At 41.2% G+C, this 20,792-nt stretch overlaps 1 protein-coding gene across 3 annotated transcripts in view; it reads right to left on the reverse strand.

Moving 5' to 3' along the window:
* Window positions 1-20,792, reverse strand: part of specc1 (sperm antigen with calponin homology and coiled-coil domains 1) — a 77,194-nt gene that overhangs the window by 2,054 nt on the left and 54,348 nt on the right. For all 3 annotated transcript variants that reach the window (XM_083927652.1, XM_083927653.1, XM_083927654.1), the window contains 4 exons: window positions 19,708-19,852; window positions 16,589-16,691; window positions 5,523-5,639; window positions 3,556-3,615 (listed from right to left, as the gene is read on the reverse strand). In XM_083927652.1, coding sequence (XP_083783778.1) covers window positions 3,556-3,615; window positions 5,523-5,639; window positions 16,589-16,691; window positions 19,708-19,852 — 425 coding nt within the window. The remainder of the gene's footprint in view (window positions 1-3,555; window positions 3,616-5,522; window positions 5,640-16,588; window positions 16,692-19,707; window positions 19,853-20,792) is intronic.

Raw genomic sequence — 20,792 nt, forward strand, 5'->3', positions numbered from 1 at the left:
ACTCAAGACTGTGATGAGCTGCGTGAAGCTCTGCTGTGTGTGGGGGCAGCAGCATCAGAGCCAGTGACACCAGCAGACTTGGTAAAATCATCAAGAAGGCTGGCTCTGTACTTGGTCTCAGGCTGGAGTCTTTTGAGTCCGTGGTGGAGAGCAGAGCGCTAAATAAAATTGTATCCATCAGTGACAGTGGACAGCCCCCTCTCCATCACACAGTGGTCAGACAGCGGAGCACCTTCTCACACCGGCTGCTCCAGCCCCGCTGCCCAAGGGACAGATACAGGAAATCTTTCCCGCTTTGTGCCATCACACTGTACAATAACAGTTCAACTGTTCAGAACTATACAATCAGAAGCACCTTGTGTTTTTTCTCATAATCTGTCCACTGCACCTTAGATTATTATATGTTTACATTTACACTACATTTAGCCAGCTTATTTATTTTTCAGGTATCTTTTATATTGTATTTCTATATTACTGTGTTGATGTGTCTGTGTGTAATGCTGCTGTTACACTCCAATTTCCCAGCTTGGGATTAATAAAGTATTTCTATTCTATTCTTTTCTGCGGGGGACAAATCCAGGCTGACAGTGCTGAGTCAGACACTTTCACATGACTCCATACTGAGCCGGCGTCACAGCAGTTTCCCTTAGCTCACATTTACACAGAAGCTTGAGTCCAGTCACTTCCATGATGTCTCAACCTCCTAACGGGAGGATGCTGCTGCTCTCTGGGCTGTGTCTGCCTAGTCTGTTTATGCAACGGAGAGAGAAGCCGTTGAAAAGTTGAACGTCACTGATGGGAAGAAGTTTTCCATATCCAGTCTTGTAACCACAAGCACGCAATGGAGAATTAATATGACCTTTGGTCTCTGTGAAACATTTAAGCCTATTTCACTTCCTAGCTGACATCCAGCTGGCTCTTCCACATTAAGAGCAAATACACTGATTTGTGTGTTTTATAAGACCCAGAGCTTAGAGTCTCAGAGAATCTCAGAGCAGTTTACTTTTGGTTGGACGTGAAAACAAATATCCAGCTCCACACATCTGTTTTTATCATGCTCCTCAAAACATCAAGCTGTCAACAGCAGTGCAGAGAGGGGGAGAGAGAGAGGTGATATTAGATTAAGCCTTACATGTCCCCGATACTCTGCCACCAACTCTAACATATCTAAGTTAAAGTGCCATCAGTATGTACAGCATCAATAAAAGAACAGGGTTTGGACACCTTTTCAAGTGTCAAATTCAAACACTTTTCAAGCACTTTCAAGGTCTCTCTCTCTCTCTATAAACAACTAAAAATTGTGTTTGGTAATTTAATTTCTATTCTATAGCTCTTTATTGAAAAGAAATGCGGGTACAATTTCAAGCATTTATAAGTACTTTATCCACAATTCAAGCACTTTTTTCAAGGATTTCAAGCACCTGTAGAAACCCTGAAAGTATAGGTCTGAGGAGGAAAACCTCATCCCCACTGGCTGCAAGATAATTCATCCGTTTGCAATGAAAGACGCGTGTGTGATGATTTCACTTGACCTGGTCAGCATTAAACTATTTAGTGTCCACACTCTTACCGGCAGTGATGAGAATGAATGAATGAAAAAACATGACCGTATACAAGCATGAAGGCTGTGTGTGTGTGTGTGTTTGTGTGTGTGTGTGTGTATGTGTGTGTGTGTGTGTGTGTGTGTGTGTGTGTGTGTGTGTGTGTGTGTGTGTGTGTGTGTGTGTGTGAGAAAGTTGAGGATGCCTTTATGACCTGATGGCAGTGAAGTGACTATTTTAAACAAGACAACTGACTCAGGATCTGTAATTTTTTTCAATCCACCTCGTAGTATGAGCGACTGGGATCCTACATGAACATGCTTTTTTCCACCACATTTCCCACCAAAATGTGATGTCATGGACTTCTAGGATTTAGTCCAAACATTTGTGTTTTGAGGTTGTTTGCTCAAGTTGCTAGGCAACTGTCAATCTAATGTGACCAGCCCACACCAAGACAGTCCTGATGAAGAAGCTATTTAAGATTTTAATAAAGAATAACTAAGGATGTCTATTTCTAAACCTTGAATTTGCCTGTTTATTATTCGGTCATTAATATTTAATGTTATAGAGAAATATATCATAAAAGTTAAACCATGTTTTCAGTGGCATTAACAAAAACTAAAAAAAGCTGTTAAAAGAATAGCTCAACATTTTGGGAAACATTGTGCATTATTCATAACTTTTAGAAGGCTTTATCTGAAATGTGGTACACACAAGCATTGAAAAATACAAATTTAAATTTGCTTTTTTTTTATGAACAAATACCTGTAAAACTAGTGCACTAACATTCCCATCAGCCTCAGCTGTACTTTGTGTGTAGTGCCAATTAGCAAACGCTGACACGCTAACACGCTAAACTACACATCTGTATGTAAACATGCGGATATTAGCATTTAGCGCAAAGCACCTGTGCTTGAGTGCAGCCTCATAGAACCACTACATTACAGGAACGTCTTATTACAGGAAAGTGTCTGTGTGGATTACACAAAACGAGACACAGCATGTTAATCTGTGAGCTTTAGAGTTGCTGGCAGGAGGATTTCTTGTAACCTTTGGACAGTCAAGCTAGCTGTTAGCCCTGCAGCTGGTCTTTATGCTAAGCTAATCTAACCGTCTCAAGGCTCTAGCTTGTAGATATAGATCTACGTCCTTAGACAGATATGAGAGTTGCATCTGTTTCTCATCCAACTCTCAGCAAGAATGAAAACAAAGTGTAAAATGTTCAAACTTCCTTTGAAGCTGTAGCAGGTAAAAAACAAAAAAACAGAAATGCCGTAATTTGAAACAGAAAGAGACCTTTCCTGCATCTCTCCCACACCTTTCTTTCCTGAGACAATAGGAACACACGAAATGAAATGACCTGTGATTGGCCAAAGTCTCCCGCCTTGGGCTAGATTTTTTAAAGTCTGAAAACAGCCAAGAGAAGGAACAGAGGTCTAAGTTTCTCTCAGAACACTTGAATGCAACTTAATAAAAGATTATTATGGATGTTTTGCCCAAACATCACCTAAAATAAACAGCAGGTTTGACAGAAAGTCAGTCACTCCACATTTGCTACCATATTAAGAGTGCACTGCTTCACTAGCATTACATATGAGCGACACTTTGTTTACGACAAAACATGCAGGGGTTTTGTGATCACTAAGTCTAAATATTTCAGAGGAGCAGCTGATGCTAACTCAGCTATTTCTAAGGAGAGCTGCTAATGTTTTCACAAACCAACAACCAAGCTAATCAATATCTCACATCTGGATCATGTATTAGGTTAGCTTTTATCTGGATCTACAGTGTCTTTCCATTTCCAGCGCAGTGCTAGAGCACAGGCTCGAGGCAATCCAACAAGGAAGGACTTTGTAACCCGTATGACACAGTTAAGCATGAGACTGTCAGGAGAGGGAAAAAGTTCTGGGGTATCTCTGTTCTGACTCTCCACATCCTAAAAGTTTAGCGAATCAATTTCCAAACATTTCCAATTTGTTGATGAATGTGTGAGGTCTGTGGCACCTCGACTCACCAGAGAGGGTTTGATCCCAATGCTCTCTGCGGCCTGGAATGCCAGGGTCAGATTCTGGACCTGAAGAAAAAACAAACCATTGGGTGCTGAGACATTGTGAAATTCCCTGCACCCCGTTATCCTGCAGCACCACACATGGAGGTTCAAAAACAGCAACAATAAGCCCACAAATGCATGTATAAACCCTTACAAACACCCTGGAGACTAAAACATAAATAAGCTTTAGCGTGTTTGTGTGAGCATTCCTGAGCCCTGTGTTTATTTAATAAGAGTAAAGCTATACTGTGAGCCTAATTAACATCTACCATGAACTGAATTCCTTTAGATTTAGCTTTATTCTTCTTTTGAAACTGTAGATATTTGTATAGTCACTTCTTCACAGAGAGAACGTGAGAAATCAACACATCCAAGCTGTCCTCGCACAAGTTTTTTGCTTTTGAGTGCAGGTCCTTGAGTCACCAATCATGACTCTCACAAGCACGTCACATGCCATTTTAAGTGCTTCTAGACATCAGCGCAGCTGGGATGACGTGTTATTAATAAATTATGAAATCTTAAAAATGTGTTCTGCAGCTGTGGACTGCTGCTTGAAAGAACAAATTTCCCCTCTTCCACTTAAGAATATAAGGCCAACTATAACATTGTTTTCTTAAAAAAAGGGGTGAATGAGGGCAGTAATGGGTTAATTTGAAGGACGGATTACGCTGGGAAGAGATTTGGTGTTTGGGCCTCAGGGAAAGTCACTCAGCAAGAGTTATTAAAGCCAACACGCTTCTATTGAATTATTCAGAGAGATGTCTCTGTCATCATCTCAGTGTTACACATTCACCGCGACACGACCACACACACACGCCTACATGATTAATTTGTCACGTAGGATGTGTCCGGCCTGGTCGGAGGTGTCTGTCTATTGTTTTAAAGTCGTCGAAGGCTGAAAGACCTGCAGTCCCCAGAGAGGAACCATATTGTTTGTGCAGCTACTGAATATACCATCTGCATGTCCACATTACAGAGCTGTCAACATCGAGCTATACAGTAGCTGCTGCCCTGTGCTCAGGATCACGTACAGTCTACACAAATGCTACATTCATAATTCACCTTCAGGTTGTACCTTAATGTTGTGTGGACAATATGGTAGACCTATAAAATATCTACAACTTCATAAAGGAAGTCTGTAATGCACAGCTTAATGGCGGAAAAAATGACTCCTGGCAGAATGGCTTCAGAGCAATGCAGGGATTTTATTTGCCTCTTGGCAAACATGCATTTTTTCAGACCATTTTCAAAGTTAACAGGTTTGCTTTTCCCACAAACAACCTATGGTGGCTTTTTGTGCGGGGTTATCTGGAGACACAATTCTGCAAATCTAAGCCTGGGAGAGGACGACATGAGAGTGAACGTGCAGTTTGTTTCCTCTACAAATCAGAGAGGACATTCACTGGAAGTTCAAATGAATTAACAAATATACTCTCTTTAAGGAAAAAACAGCTGTGAAGAATTAAACTAAACAAATGCAGCAGCATTCTCTGAAATAAACTCAACCTCATACACAGAAAAAGATTTTGTCAGCAAAGCTTTCGTGGAGCTCTGTTTCATACACACTGTATAGTACATGTGAGTGACCTCACTGTTCTGGTGCAATCCGGCACGTAACCACAGAATTGCTCACATATGGAAGTATGTGTGGGTCACGTCCCACCGTTGACCCAATCCAAGTATGTAAGTTAGTCGCCATTAGATCGAGGGGTTGGAGGTGTACGTGTGAGGAAAGACTGCCTTTAAGGGTATGAGGAGAGATGCTCTTGAGCATCGCCTCTATAAATACACTGATGTCTGATGCGATTAGTGTGCTAAGGTTGCACTTCTTATTACCTGCTGGTAAGGTACTGACCTACCTGTTAAGACTCAGACTGGTTTGAGATTTATAGTAAAATGCGTGTGTGCAGCATCTCTGTAGTTTTTTTTACCTTATCTTGACTGATGAGTTCCTGGTAAGGGATGTGGGCGGGCAGATATGTGTGCAAGAGGGCACAGAAAGCCAAACCGTCACTCCAACTGCTGCTGAAGTTGGTCACGTCAATATTCTGTACATAAAAAACAGGAAGACAAAGAAAAAAACAAAAACATAGACGTTACAAACAAGTCAATACCACGTAATGGTAATGAGCTGAAAGTGCCTGTAATGTGTGTGAGTGAGCAAAGAGCCTCTTTACAACATGAACACGGGCCATGAAAGAGAACCCATTAAGTCATAGAACCACAGGAAACAACATGGAAATTAAAAAGTAATGCTATTATATGCTGGGTCGTTCAGAGTCCATTAATGCCGTGGCCATGTTTCCACTGGAGGATCCCCTTCTTAGATCCTATTTAAGCCTCAGATGCTCTCTCTGATGTCTCCTCTGGGGGAAGAACGTGCATAGCAGCACATCCAGACTGTTGTGTTTGTGTGTGTGTGTGCGATTCACAGAGCGTCGTCACCTCATACACTGTATTCAGAATATTCAGGGTCTGATAGTATTAGAGCGTTCAGAGGAAAGACTTCCTCCGGGCCATTGTGTTTGGCACTGCAGGCTCCCTGTTGGATAGATTAGTTATTTCCGGTGTCTTCCTCTTTTATCCCTCTCATGAGCTTTTAGGAATAGAGGTCACCGCCAGAGAGACTCTCCTGAATCATGGGTATGTGTCTGTGTGGCTTCATAGGCCTCCTTACACCCCCTGTACTTATACGCGTTCACACTCACTTGCACATGCCTGATTAAAACTAATGAGTTGATTCTCAGTGATATTGTCAGATTTTCATCGTTTGCTCATGCAAAAATAATTAATTCATTCATTCATCTTCCATACATATCTAGGACATGGCTTGTGATGTCTGCTAAGATGGCAAATGACCTACTAAGTGAAAGTAATCAACTGTCAACTAGGAATCACAATGAACCACCAAGAAGATGAGAACATGTAGTGTTACTGTGATGCGGTATAATGAGTGTTTTTTTACTGAACAACTGCAGGGTTTTTTCCCCATTGTTCCAAGGTTTGTTTGTTTTTGGCATGCATGTCAAATGGGCAAATTTTCTGACTATACATTAAGATCAAATTTGAATTTTGGGTTTACAGTACCACACATTGCTACACAAATACGTTTATTGATAACAACCAAACAGGCTAATCCTTTATCTGTGTATTACAGTATTGTACAGTAAACTTTTACCTGCTGTCTAAATGAGAATCTGAAAAGCTTAGTGCGTTACACAAAAGCATCGAGCTAGACAAATGACTATCTTTTGTTTAAAGTGGAGATAATGGCACACATTTCCCCCTGGAAGGTGAACTCAGTTGTTGTGAAAGAAGCGGTTGTGTCACGAATGATAAAAATGAGAGAAGTTCAAATTCTGGCTTCCCTTTGACCTCAGCACGGTTGGCCAATCATCGTGTGACGTGGATGTGAATGTTGGATCAATGGTTTCAGTACACCCTAATCCTGCGTCAGAAGGCTAGATAGATGAATAGATACTGCTCAAAGCAGAAAGACATAAAACACGTTATATGTGCAGATGCTTAAGGAAAAAGGGAATAGAAACACAGTTTTTTTTATTGTCTGGAATAAATCCCTGCATTTGATATCTATGGGTAGATCTGTGTGTCTGTACACAAAGCATTAGCTCCAGTGAGATGTTAAAAATAGGACACGCAGCCATGTGTTTGTTAGCTGTTGCTCTAAGCCAGTGGTCTTCAGTCCTGGCCCTGAGGACCACAGCTAATCCAACCGGTGACTGATCCATACATGTGACGCCAGGGGAATGTAATTAACTACCTGATAGGATAGAAAAACAGCCGAACACTGGGTCCTGAGGACTAGCATTAAAAATAACAGCTCTAAGTCACTGCAGTAATGAATATGCCCTAAGCTCCTATGAACCGCTGACAGATTTATTATATCTGATTGCCTTCACTTGTCTGCCCTGGCGTTATGGATGCCAGTTACCTCAGCTTAAAGCAAGCTGTAGTTTCAAGGTGAGAGGCATGTCTTGTCTCAACAACAGACAGTGGTATGTTGGTTTAATCTTGTGACACTGACGTAACCTGGTGATCGCTATGGTGATTACTGGTCATTCCTGGTCACTGGTATGAACATGTGCCATTCGCTCAATGTGATCCCTCACAGTATTTATGTTCTTTAAATCAGATTTGTGAAAATGCTAAATATTTCACAGAGCAAGTTTAAAGTGGCCTTAAAGAAATGGTTACAAGTTACATGAAGAATATTCATTTTTAAATTTAACTTATTATGACAAAAAGAGCTATTTCTATGTTGATTATGTTGCCTGCACTTGTTGTCTCGATGTGTTGTTTGATCTTGTGGTGTGTTAAGTGTTATAGAGGACCACAATGGAAATAAGCCTTCAGGCTTTATTGTGTTAACATATGTAATGACTGCTAAGCATATGTGTGTTTTTTAACCATCAAACAAAAAACAATCAATCATCCAATTATTGTTGTCCAACTTGAGTCATCAGGGAAAGCCACAGAGCACGTGTGGTCACATTGGGATCTGACGGAGCAGCTGCTTCATCTGTATGGAGCCAAACAGGATGCAAAGTCCTGGGCTCAGGCTTTGTTAATGTTCACTATTCTTGGTCATGAAATACAGTCTGAGTGTGATCGAGTGTGATCATCCAATCAGTCGATGTGTTTTCAAAACACTCCCATCATTGTATACTTCAACAACCACTTTGACACTACTCAGCACGTTCTATGAATTAATAGAAACATATTATATCACTCCCAAGAGTTATCTCTATTTTGCAAACAACATTTTAATCATCTAATGCTTTGATGGTATAACAGAGGCTGAGAGTGAGCGACTTTGGATGCACCAGTCTCCTCCTCATCAGTCACTGCCTTTCTATTATGTCTGGAGGGCAGACCTGACCTGTGCAGTCATGTCAGCCCACATTCCTCTCATAACTCCCCCCTTCTCTCTCTTAGTTGGCCACTGTTAGCACTGGGTGGGTGATGTATGTGCAGACACACACACACACACACACATGTGCAGACACACACACACATGTGCAGACACACACACACACACACACACACACACACACACACACACACACACACACACACACACACACACACACACACACACACACACACACACACACACACACACACACACACACACACACACACACACACACACACACACACACACACACACACACACACACACACACACACACACACACACACACACACACACACACACACACACACACACACACACACACACAGAGGGAATGATGGGCGTTAATCAGACCCCAAAGACTCTGAGACCAAGATAGACAATGAAAGATAAGCTGATAAGGGTTGTAGGTTGTAGAGTGCAGTTTGTATGTGTGTGGGGGAGTGTGCGGCTGGGTGAACACATGTAAACACACACATGTCCTAACCCAGGCCAGGAAAAGCAGGTATGTTCGAGTTGACGGTGGGAGTGGGAGAGGAAAGTTGTGGGGTGGGGTGCGGGGTGGAATCATTCAGGGTAGAAAGAGAGGGAGAGGCAGCAATGCTAAAACAGCAGCAGACAACAACAGCTCTCTGGGAGCCGGCTCACAAAAGCAAACACAGCATCAAGCGACAGGAAGTGTCTCGCTCGGCACAAAAGACAGAGCCGTCGCTTTTTAGAGCTTGGAGAACAAGAGTATGAGAGAAAAGCAGGGGCTCGTACAGAGAGAGAGGACTGAATAAAGAATAAAAGAGATAATGTCATGTTGATCTGTGTATATTTGCTTTGGTCTGCCTCCAAGTTGGAAGCAGATAATATCTATGATAGCATCAGGATTTAAATTACCAGTGAAAATGAGCCTGCAAAGTTTTATCAGGTAGACACAGCCATGTCACACATACACGTCTTTTAAAGGTGCACTGGCAGCAAAAATATTAGCAGCTAGAAACCACTGGTGCAAAATTGGAGAAAAAAACATGGTGGAAAGTTTGGTTGCAACTAAAAGAAGAGGGAAAAATGTACCAGAGCCCAAGTTACAAGTAACAGTCTAAAATATTCAGTTTACAGTTATAGAAAACAAAGAAAAACAGCAAACTCTCACAGTGGAGAAGCTACAAACAGTGAATGTTAAGCATTGTCCTTGGAAAAAAAGGGCCCCCTACTTCGAATATTCTGATCAAACAATAATTTGGTTCCCCCCCCTGAGCAGTTGCGGAATTCACAGAGGAGCCAGGCACCACACCGACCGCAGTTTAACACTGTGTGCAGCAATATATATCTCTGCTGCCACATGTAAATGCTACTGGACTGGTGTCACATCAACTTACATGGAGAAACCCCCCCTTGACACCCAGATGTCAATGTGCCATTATTGCAATATTGAGCTCACAGATCAAGGATGTTAAAAGACCAAAGCACAATGTAACATGCAGCAAGCAGGCAGGGAGGGATGGGGGATAACTGTGACACACACGTGCACACACGGTTTGTTAAAAAGCCATCAGTCTAAAGGGTAAAAGCAGGAGACGTCAAGCCTGAGAGAGTAGTCTGACTGATGAGCTAGTCTCCGTATATGTCCTGTCACAGAATCTCTCCACTGAATGAGTAAGGCAACAACAAGACAAACGACTGAGAATGAAATGTGAGAGAAACAAAAAAGAAAGAAAGAGGAACAGAGGAAGAGAAGGCAAGAAAAAAGAGATAAGAAAGAGGGACAAAGAGAGAGAGAGAGCGAGGGGGAGAAGGCCCTAATGAACAGTGCAATGAATCATAGTCATGAGCATTGACAGGCTGAAAGCAGAGGCAGGCGGGACCATGGAGATAAAGACAGGACAACAGGGAAGGTCACATATGATTTAATGGACTTATTCTGCACACAGGACAGGATAAAGAGTGGGGAGGGCGACACAGGTCAAAGAGGGCACAGGAGCACACAGGTCAACTGTATTGATGCTTCATGGTAGAGCTGGTAATAAAGAAAAGACCAGTGTTTAACTTCCTTGTTGCACTGTAAGATGTAATATAATGTACTATGTTTTGTACCATGTCTATTCATATGATCTAGACACATGAACTATGATGCACTTGTGGTGTAAAAAGTGGTGGTGTAAAATAACTGTGCATGCCGGTTTTTCTGTTAAATTGTGCTAAAATGTATGGCTCCACAGCTATCGCAAAAAGAAATGTCACTTCTCCTCACCTTTTCCAACATTCTTCCAACTTCAAAGAAAGGAATCTCTGTCAGCGTGTCTGGGGAGCTCGAGAACACTTCATCTGATCTGCTTCACACTTGGCGGGTATATTGCTGGGGACCTAAGCACGTGCCAGATAATGGTGCTATAACAATGACCTTTACGTTTTGGTCTGAGACTTTTGACTCTCAGAAATTTTTATTTAAAAAATCCTGGATTCTGTAGAGGGACACGCGGTTGAAGATGGATGGATGGATGGATTATGTGGGTCCAGACCAATCTATCCATATAAATCACTCTCATTTGTGTCTACATCAATTTTCCACCCTTTTTTATTGTATCCAAATCAGTTTTATTGCTACTCGTCCTACTCATTTTGACCAAATGTGGTACAGAACACTTCTGGACCAAGCCGGAAAAGATTATTCGTCTTGGTATTTTTGATGTTCTATACAGTTTCTTTTCCCTTGAAAAAATGTGATACTTCCATAACGCTTTCAGTGGCCATGACAGATTTGGAGCCATTTGGCCGATAGGTGGCGGTACATTACATGACATCTGTAATGTATGACTGTCCATCGCATATCTCAAGAAATGTTCATCCAATGGACTTCACACTTGGCAGGTGTATTGTTGAGGACTCAAGAGAGTGCAGTGTTGAGCAATCGACCTGCTCTGAACAGGCACTGCACTAGTTATATTTAACAGCCAACCATAATCATAGCTGTGCCACTGATTTAATATCACTCAAAATGTTCTTTTTAATTATATAACTTTGTTTCTTTGGTTGTCCACTGTATTGTGTTTAAAAAAGTTTAAATTTCTTGACTTTCTGCAGGTTTCCCCTTGCCTTTAGTCCTTTTAAACATTCTGGGTCTTAAGTTTTAAATCAGACCGAACCACCTCAAGGCCTTCAGTCTCATGCATGTTTCTATTCAAATCTGACCCAGATATTGTTTAGTTATTATGATTATTGTTTATTTGAAGAAAAAAAACAATACTGCACAGTTATTTAGATATTGCAGTTAGTTTAAACTGAGGTGAGCCCTATGATCAGTTGTAATCTGTAATTTTACACTGATGATCTTGCAGCGCTGTTGTTGATCCTACATTATTAGAACTTACAGTAATGGTTACTCTGAACTGTGACCCTCTTCCCCTCCTCGATGTCTGACCTCCATTCCACACTCGCCTGGGGGTCCATTCCTGTTTCTTCAATGGTTTGTGCGCGTGTGTGAGTTTCCCAGACGTGGCCGGATGAGCTGTGCTCTGTCAGGCCCAGCTGAGACTAATGTTCAGAGCCTTTGCTCATTGTTCCCATCTTGAACAAATAGCTTATTTATTTTTGTTTGGCTTCTATGGTTAATTGAGAAAAAAAAGTTTAAAAAGTGTCCGGAGCTGTCCTAAATTAAGACATCAAAGAGCCTGATAAATATACATCAAGGCTAGAGTGTTTTCCAACAAGAGAGCCTCAGCTTATACTTTTGTCAAACTAAAATGTGTAGACAAATAATGTAATGTGTGGACATTTTGCAACTAAGATGTCAAAAGTTGACACAAACATATGAGATTTTGCTGTTGAAAACATCTAAATTCGAAATAAAAACAGTCCAGCTTGCTTTGTGATCACAATGCTCTGTAATCTGGCTGCTATCCAACCACAATGTGAAGGATGGATAGCAGGGAAAGATACACACATAGTATCTAAGTCAGAAAACATCCGGTTACAGGTACAGCAAACTGATCATTTAAGTCAGATCTTACAAACTGCCTTTAAACCAGTGTTGGATTGGTGAAGTTATATAAAAGCGGTCTTTTGTTTCAAGTCTGTGTCCAGTCCAGCGCTGACGTGCACATGGTCCCTCGTGAATACCAATTTCCTGTGAGAGGCCGCTTCAGTCTCTCCCAAGGGGCAGAGTCAATCCGAATGAGCTTAAGGTCCTCATCGATCTGTGCTTCTCAGAATCTGACATTTGAGGTGTTGGAGCCTGTCGGGGCTCATACCTAATCCTCTGCTGAGAGTTTAACACAGGTTAGGTATTCACTTGCTCCAAGCACCTCTGCATTACTGGGGTATGGATGCAGCTGGTGGGTAAACACACTCCTTCACACAATATTCTCCCCCAGGGGTTCAAGGGCTCCTCGCCAGGGTGAGAGCACGCCCATCCTACTCTTGTGTATGTGTTTATGCATTTGCCGTGTTGTCCTTTTACTCTCTCTAACCGTGTTAGCGGTCACAGTCTGTCCAGGGACAAGCTCCATATGGCAGACTGTGTACACATAAACACACATCCATACATAGACACACACGTGGCTCCGACTGCATGCATGATTTAAGGCATGTACGCCATGGTTACTGCTCTGCTATATGCATTAAAACACAGAATAGCATGCATTGGCAGAACCACACGTAACCTGATATGAAACAACGAGATGAGGATTAATTCTAGTTTTAGTACATCACAACCTACACAGAGATCTAATTGAATCTTCTGCCTGTGATGATTACATACACTCATCCCTTTATTGATCACAGTAAACGCGCTAAGTGTGACATCAGGCTATATCGCACAGATTTACTGTGCCCTAGGCAGCTATTTGCACCTAAACATCAAATAACCTCCCGGCATGCTTACAATAGCTCCCGTTTTCTGTTTCACTTTAATTAGACTGCTGTTTGACCAAAGGTCTGCTGACAATAGGACTTTAATAACAACTGGCACAGGGCTGACCCGCCCATGGGCTTTGTCACCTCCTCACACAGGCTGCTTTCTGGCTCCACGCTGGCAGATGAACATGATATAAGAGCTAGTTAGCTTGAAAGTGAACAGCGCCGGCCGAAGCTGCCTCTTCAGAGTGACCATTAATTATGTAGCCTGAAGAGGCTAAGCATAAATTACAAGTAGGCGACTATACTAGAGAGCCAATTAATGTTGAGTTATTACCTCTGTGACCTTAGACTACAGCAGAGAAGAGAGGTGCCGCAAAATGCATGCAGATGTATTGAAACTAAACCTAACCAACCTTTATCAGAGCAGAAGGCGAGCATGACAGAGAGAAAGAAGGACAAAGCATGTGATCTGGATGTGGTTGTATTTTGTGCGATCGTCATAGTTTCTGTCCTGGAGCTACAAATGTGTGACAGATCAGTCAGTTTCTTGGCATTAGATCTGTAATTAGTGTCTTCTATGTGGACAGGCCCCATAACGCTGTCTCACAACTTGACCTTTCACCAGACATATGAAGTGCAACAGGTCCTCTGACAGTAACCTTTCTCCTCAGCTCGCCATGAGACTCAAGCAGGGGCCGTGGTCACAAATGTTCTGGTTCCTGAGCACTCAACTGGGGTCCACTTACTGTAACTGATGTACACACACAAGCATGCATATCATTATCCCATGATACAGTAAAAAACAGAAATCCCTGTGTAAGGTAGTGGAATTCAAGAGAAAAAAAACTAAAAACAAAAATCCCAAGAGGTGAACAACAGCCGCTCTCGTATATCTCTGCTGATGAACTGAAGTGAAACGCCAAATGTGCAAAATAATGGGAATATTTGAGTGAACCTTTAATTCATCTGCTTCTCTGGATCTCCCCCTTTGTGTTTGATGCCGATGTACAGTCGTATAGTGTACATTCACATTCTGTACAGTATATTCAGTGAATCACATAATGTTAAGACGTTCCATGGAAACTTATGGACAGACAAGAACACTCTTGTTCCCTTCAGACATACTAAACATTTATTCTAAACCGGTTTGTGGAAAAACATCCACAGGTTCTCTGGAAAGCATCGGATCATGATCAAATGCTCTTAAGGCAATGCAGCATAGGTCAGTCACACTTGTTCTAAAAATAGACGTTTTTTAGGTTAACTGCCTTATATTCTGCGAATGAATGCGTTTTACGGGCACGTGGCACAGATGGAGAAAATGCACAAACACGAAGCTCGAATCAAGATCAGTTACTCCGGCAGGGGACTGATTATGAAACTCTCCTAGAAGCCAAATCTTCTTACTGCATTCCTGATACTTGCAAATAATCACACTGTGTTGCTAAGCTCTTTGTGAGAGGGGATCATAGGTTCCATACTTAAATGGGAATGAGGCTCCTGTGAGGGTTTTGTGTCCCTGGACCCAACTGTCCTGAACTGAACTGAGATTTACAATTCCATCTGGGTTACTATTTAACAAGGATCCCTTTCAATTTAAGCAGTGGTGGGAAGTAGCTTAGCACATTTACTCATGCACAGTAATACTACTACAGTATGTTATTGTGTAACTTTGGTGTTTTAAAAGGTTGGGAACTAACAGCAACACTCGTGCCAAAGGGATCTGGTGGCTTTGGAGAGAGCATAGATAACGGCTTCAGTTCCCCGTCATAAAGGGCTGTTTTAAAACAGCTGCATCTGACACAGCAGGGAGGGGTACAGCTCTTCATATGAGGGTGTCCCTCCTGAAGACATCAAACTGCTTGACTTTGACTTTGTCTAACCTTTTTAATCCTTTCTAAAACTTGAATTTGTATACAGGAAATATTAGCCCGTCTTTTTGTTTTGCTGCATTACACTACGTTACAGAGACTCCTAATCTCATTAAGTTTATCGTCAGCTGTCTCAGTTTTTATGTGTTAATTACCTTTGTGGCACTTTGAACTGAAGTCCTTAAGTAAATAACCTTTTCTTCCACAAGCACCCAGCCCGTGGTGTAAATGGGTACTGCACCAGTGACCTTCCATTACGAGTGCCAGTGTTGTTAAGCTCGTCATTTAGATCCATGTCAAACAAAGGTGCGAATCTAAAATGTGGGCCATTGCAGTCTGTTTACATGTCAGCATCTTACCAGGCAGATGTGCAGACTGTCTGTTGGTCAGCAGCGGTTTTATCTCATCCGGTCTGATATTTCCATCACAGAGTATCTACTGCGTGCGGTTTACCAACACACGCCCAACCTCAGACGAAAGGAAGGTGACTCAAAGTTCACTGAGCAGCATTTTGCTTGAGAAATAGGAACTATTGATCTGACAACTCATCCAATTATTCACACCATTTATCGCTGGGAAAGCTGGGTCTATTTTTAGCAGCCATCCCCCGTGTCTTTTCATACTTGGTCAAACAAGTGTCCTATCTGTTTCCACTTTAATCTTCTATCACAATGCTGAGCTTTCTCCTAAACTAAAGTTTGCAGGTTGGGGCCAGTCTGCCTGGTGGTAAGAGTTTTAGCATTAGCTAGCTGGCATGCTGGCACACAAACATGATGATTACAAATATTTAATCCCACTGAGCTTAATGGGCTCCTTAAACTGGGTATTAGGGGAGCAACTAAGCCAGGTGATTGTGAGCACTTGGCTCCATGGACACAGGGAACACAGATGGGGACACAACACAATAACAATGCATAAACAAATGGACATGAATAAAAAAAACAAGCAGGGCTATATTAATACACACATGTATAAATCTAGTGTGTCTGTAACACTGAGTGCTTTGCATCATGGTTCCCATTACCTCTGTGTCACAGTGACTTCATATCCCCAGTGTGATGACAGGTGGGTGAATGGTGTTTCTGCAAACCCAGTAATGTGCCAGTACGGTCTAACACCTCAGTGTTGGCTGAAAAAAATACAATAACTAGCAAACCCAAGGGCATAGATAGACCAGTGCTGCATCAATATAAAGGGAGGGAGATGGAGCTGTCATCTCACTTTTAAAGGAAAACCTTAAGTGAGATTAAAATAAAACTGCGAGACAAATATGCAGAGAAAAGCAGGGTGTGAAAGTGAATGGAGCCCGCCTTGTATTTGAGAAAGGTCTCTGGCCTGTGCTCCCTACCGGATAGCCTTGTGTTTTCTTCTGGCACCACTTCAGTAAAGCGTTTCTCTTAGATCCTCCATACTCCCGCGCCAGTGCAGCCAAAGGGTCCTTTCTTTCCACACTGTCACCAGGGAAACATGAACCACAATTAGAGAGAACGTAAGAGAGAGAGACGGTCACAGTATGATGAGAAGGATAAGTTTAGTGTTTCATTACATCAAGAAACTTTTTTTATCTTCACATCGACATACAAACTTCAATGCACATGGAAGTAAGCTTCGTAAATACCATAATTATGCAAGTTTTGTACGACTCGTAGTGTAAGAACGTGTTCAATTAAGAGTTTAATGTCTGAAACTAGTTCATAAATGTAAAAACACATAATTCTTTCCAGATTTCTCATAGTCTCACGGTACTTTAGGAACCTAAACATGTAACTCTTTTCTAAATATTGTTTTTTTTAGATCAGGAAAGGTCAGCAGTCTAGGGTCAGCAGTCCTGTTTACACTCTACAACAGCTAAAAGCAAACTCATAATGCAAAAATACGGTGCAAATCAAATTAGGATAATAAGACCATTAAGTGATTTATGGTTAAATAAGATGTCTTCCTATAACATATCTGCAGTGGAGGAAGTATTCAGATCCTTTACTTAAGTAAAATGACTAATACCACGCTGTAGAAATATTCTATTAAAAGCAATAAAGTTAAATAAAAGTCCTGCATTTTAAAATGTTATTAATTAAAAGTATGAAAGTATAATCACAAAAAAGTGTCCAAATAAAAGTACCTAATGCAGAAAAATTACCCTGTGAATTTTACATTATTAGATTATTAATACTCAAGCAATAATGTAAAAGCAAGATTTTACTCTTGTAATTGGTTGAGGTAGAGCTCATTTTTAACTATTTTGTATAAGAATAGATAAGCTCATTTTTTTACATTAATTGACTGATTGGTTGCTTTGTAGAATTTATAAAAAAGATGGTGAGAAATGCCGTCACAATGTTAAAGATTTAAAGTTATCTTTGATACTCCTTTACATTCCTACATACTTATTTTAATTTTAATTGTTGTTTATCTAATTGTCTACCATGTCCCCTCTCTGAAAACCGGTCTTTCCATCAGCAAAGTGAACTCCTTTATTTGATCTTGTATTATCATTGCTAGATGGAAGCGTCTTTGCAGTTCAGTGTATTTGTGTTGGAGTTCAGAGCTGGCTCAAGATTACTTTGGAGTGAAGCCAACAATACACTACATTTTACATTTGACTTGAAGTATGGGATGCAAAGCTTTAGCACAGGCTTTTTTTGGCATCCATCCTAATGTTCCCATTCTATCACCATGCTCATGCTCACATATTTATATACTGATTGCACTATTATAGGACACAGAAAATGCAAAATGGTGCAAAAGATTGGTTAAATGCCTATCCACACTATTATTCAGAAGATCTGCTCCCTGGGGTTTGTGCTGGAGCTGAGGCCATGGGAAGGTCGTTGCTCTGAGCATGGTAAACATTTCACACGTCACAGCAGCTCTGCTGTTAAATTCATTAATTCTAAGGCACCGCAGGGCCAGCGGCAACAAGACCCTATCCAAACAAATGCTGCAAGGGGCAGCGAGTGCGTGCACTCATCAGCATTGATAGAGCAGCTATATCATAACCATGTAACAATACCAAACACGGTAATGTGCTGCTGCTGATCTGCTGTTGGGAGAGAAAGCCTGCGTAAAAGTTCTGAAATACGATGACATGGGATGGGACGATAAGGTTCTTTATGGTGGTTGGTGATAATCAACACTCACAATAAGTTCATTGTGGTGGATTTCCATTATCAGGATAATTGTGAATGTTGTGAATATCCCAACAAGTGATTTGACCAGCAAATCGACTACTTTACATCAGTCAATTTACAACAAACATAGGTTTAATCATTTAATAGGCTTGTGATTGCTGAAGTCTTTTTATGATTGACATTTTTGATCAGGGGGAACTTATGATTTATGATTACTCTATTTACAATGGTTTGTTTTGCATTTAAAAAAAGTCAGCTTTTTTTGTGAGTTTTAGTGACATTTTAAGAGTTTTAAGTATATTCTGATGATAATTGAGATGTCAATCACAATTTTGGCCAGGATACTCATGACATTTACACAGTAACATTTACATTAATAATATGTTGATATGTTTAGACACTGGCACTTATAACACTGTAAATGCAGATGATGAAGAGCAAAGAGCTCAATAATGTCATGATACCAGATGAAGAAGAGGAAGTGGGGCTGGACAGTTTCCATATCACTGACGGGAGTGTTTATTCATGTCAACAGTGCATATGTTGCCGAGGGTTTTGTCCAGTGTGATGACCAAGTATTTGACTGCGTCAACCAACTTTACTGTCTCACTGTGACAACACGGCAACGTGGCTCCATCTACCTCCGATGCAACCTGTTGCAGTGGTAGCTGACCATGAGTCTGCCTAAATGGAGTGCTACAATTGGTCATTTTTTGAGTCTTCACAGACAGGGAGAAAATGATAGTTTGTAATGCCAGAGGTCAGAAGACAGAAGCATGGGTGTTTAACATTTCTCTTTCTTCCCTTTCTGATAAGTGCACACTACATTACTGTGTTAAAGCCATGTGTGTCAACACTGTTGGAAATAAATGATGCACAACTCCAAAGTCTCTCAGCTGGGATTTAAATATTTAAAACTGAATTGCAGTAGAAGACGTTGTTACTTAAAAGGCCTATAAGGTTTCTCAGTAACAGTTACATTAATACCAAAACCTGTTATCAAGCATTGTTAGAGGAACTTTTGTTTCAAAAAATGCAGAACGGAAACCATCTTTATTGACATGATTGATAAGTCATTACTCCACTGCAAAAATGGTAAAGACAACCAAACCTGGTTTCATAACATCCAGTTTGTGTCGGATTTCCTGTGAATTACAACTATCATGTTGCATGTAGAGAAGTTGTTAAATAAACCGATGTTTACGAAAGGAAACAAATATCTTGCTGATTCTAAAGTAAGGCAGCTTGTTAAGAATATGACACTCGAATGAAGCCTACACTGATAAACAAGTAGAATTATGTCGCAGTGAATGGGACAAAATCATTTGGGCGAGCCCACCTAAGCTTGCTGTTGCCTCGGTTGAAGCTGAAGGATGCTGTGCGGCTGCTGAGGGAGGCGGGGGGTTTGATTACAGACTCCAGAGACGGGCTCTTCCTCATCAGGCTGTTAGGTTTCAGGTCTTCCCTGCAGCCCAACAACTTATCTGTGGGAGTGAAGGATGCAGGAAAGAAACAGAGGGATCATAGTTTATGTCACAGTGCCTATAGAAAGTCATGATACCCTTTTAAACTAGACACTTTTTTGTTTTACAGCCTGAAATGATAATACATAAAAAAAATATTTTTGCAGCATGTATTACACATTTTGCTTTACAACATTACAGTGATTTTCTTTTCTTCTGAAAAATAATAAAAAAATGAAAAACTAGAATAGCAGTGTTGGAAAAGTGATGAGTCCCCAGATGTAATGCTTTGTGGAGGCAGCTTTTGCTTTAATTACAGCCATCAGTCTGTTTGGATATGTCTCTACCAGCTTTGTGCACCTAGAGTGGAAATATTTCCCCATTCTTGACTTGAAGAGTCCATGCACAGATGTTCTGTAGGATTCAGGTCAGGGCTCTGGCTGGGCCACTCTAGGACATTCACCTTCCTTTCCTTTAGCCACCGTGTTGTTTTTATGGAGGTGTGTTTTGGGTTGTTGTCATGCTGGAAGGTGAACCACCTGCCCATTTTCAAGTGTCTAACATTGGGCCGCAGGTTTTCAAGAATTTGGGTGAACTTGGCAGCATCCATTTTCCCTTCAATCCTGACCAACTGCCCAGTCCCTGCTGAAGAGAAACAAGCCCACAACATATTGCTGCCACCACCATGCTTCACTGTAGGGATGGTGTGTTTTGGGTGGTGTGCTGTGTTTGGTTTCCACCAAACATAACACTTGGAGTTCAGCCCAAATAATTCAATTATGGTCTCATCTGACCATATAACCTTCTGCAGCATGGCATCAGAATCTTCAATATGTTTTTTGATATACTGTAAACGAGACTCAGTGTGAAATTTTTCCAGAAGAGGCTTCTTTCTTGCCACCCTGCCATACATGTAGAACTTATGAAATTGTTGTCACATGCACAGATCGACCAACCACTG

Source organism: Echiichthys vipera, assembly GCF_963691815.1.
Source record: "Echiichthys vipera genome assembly, chromosome: 14".
Taxonomy (NCBI): Eukaryota; Metazoa; Chordata; class Actinopteri; order Perciformes; family Trachinidae; genus Echiichthys; species Echiichthys vipera.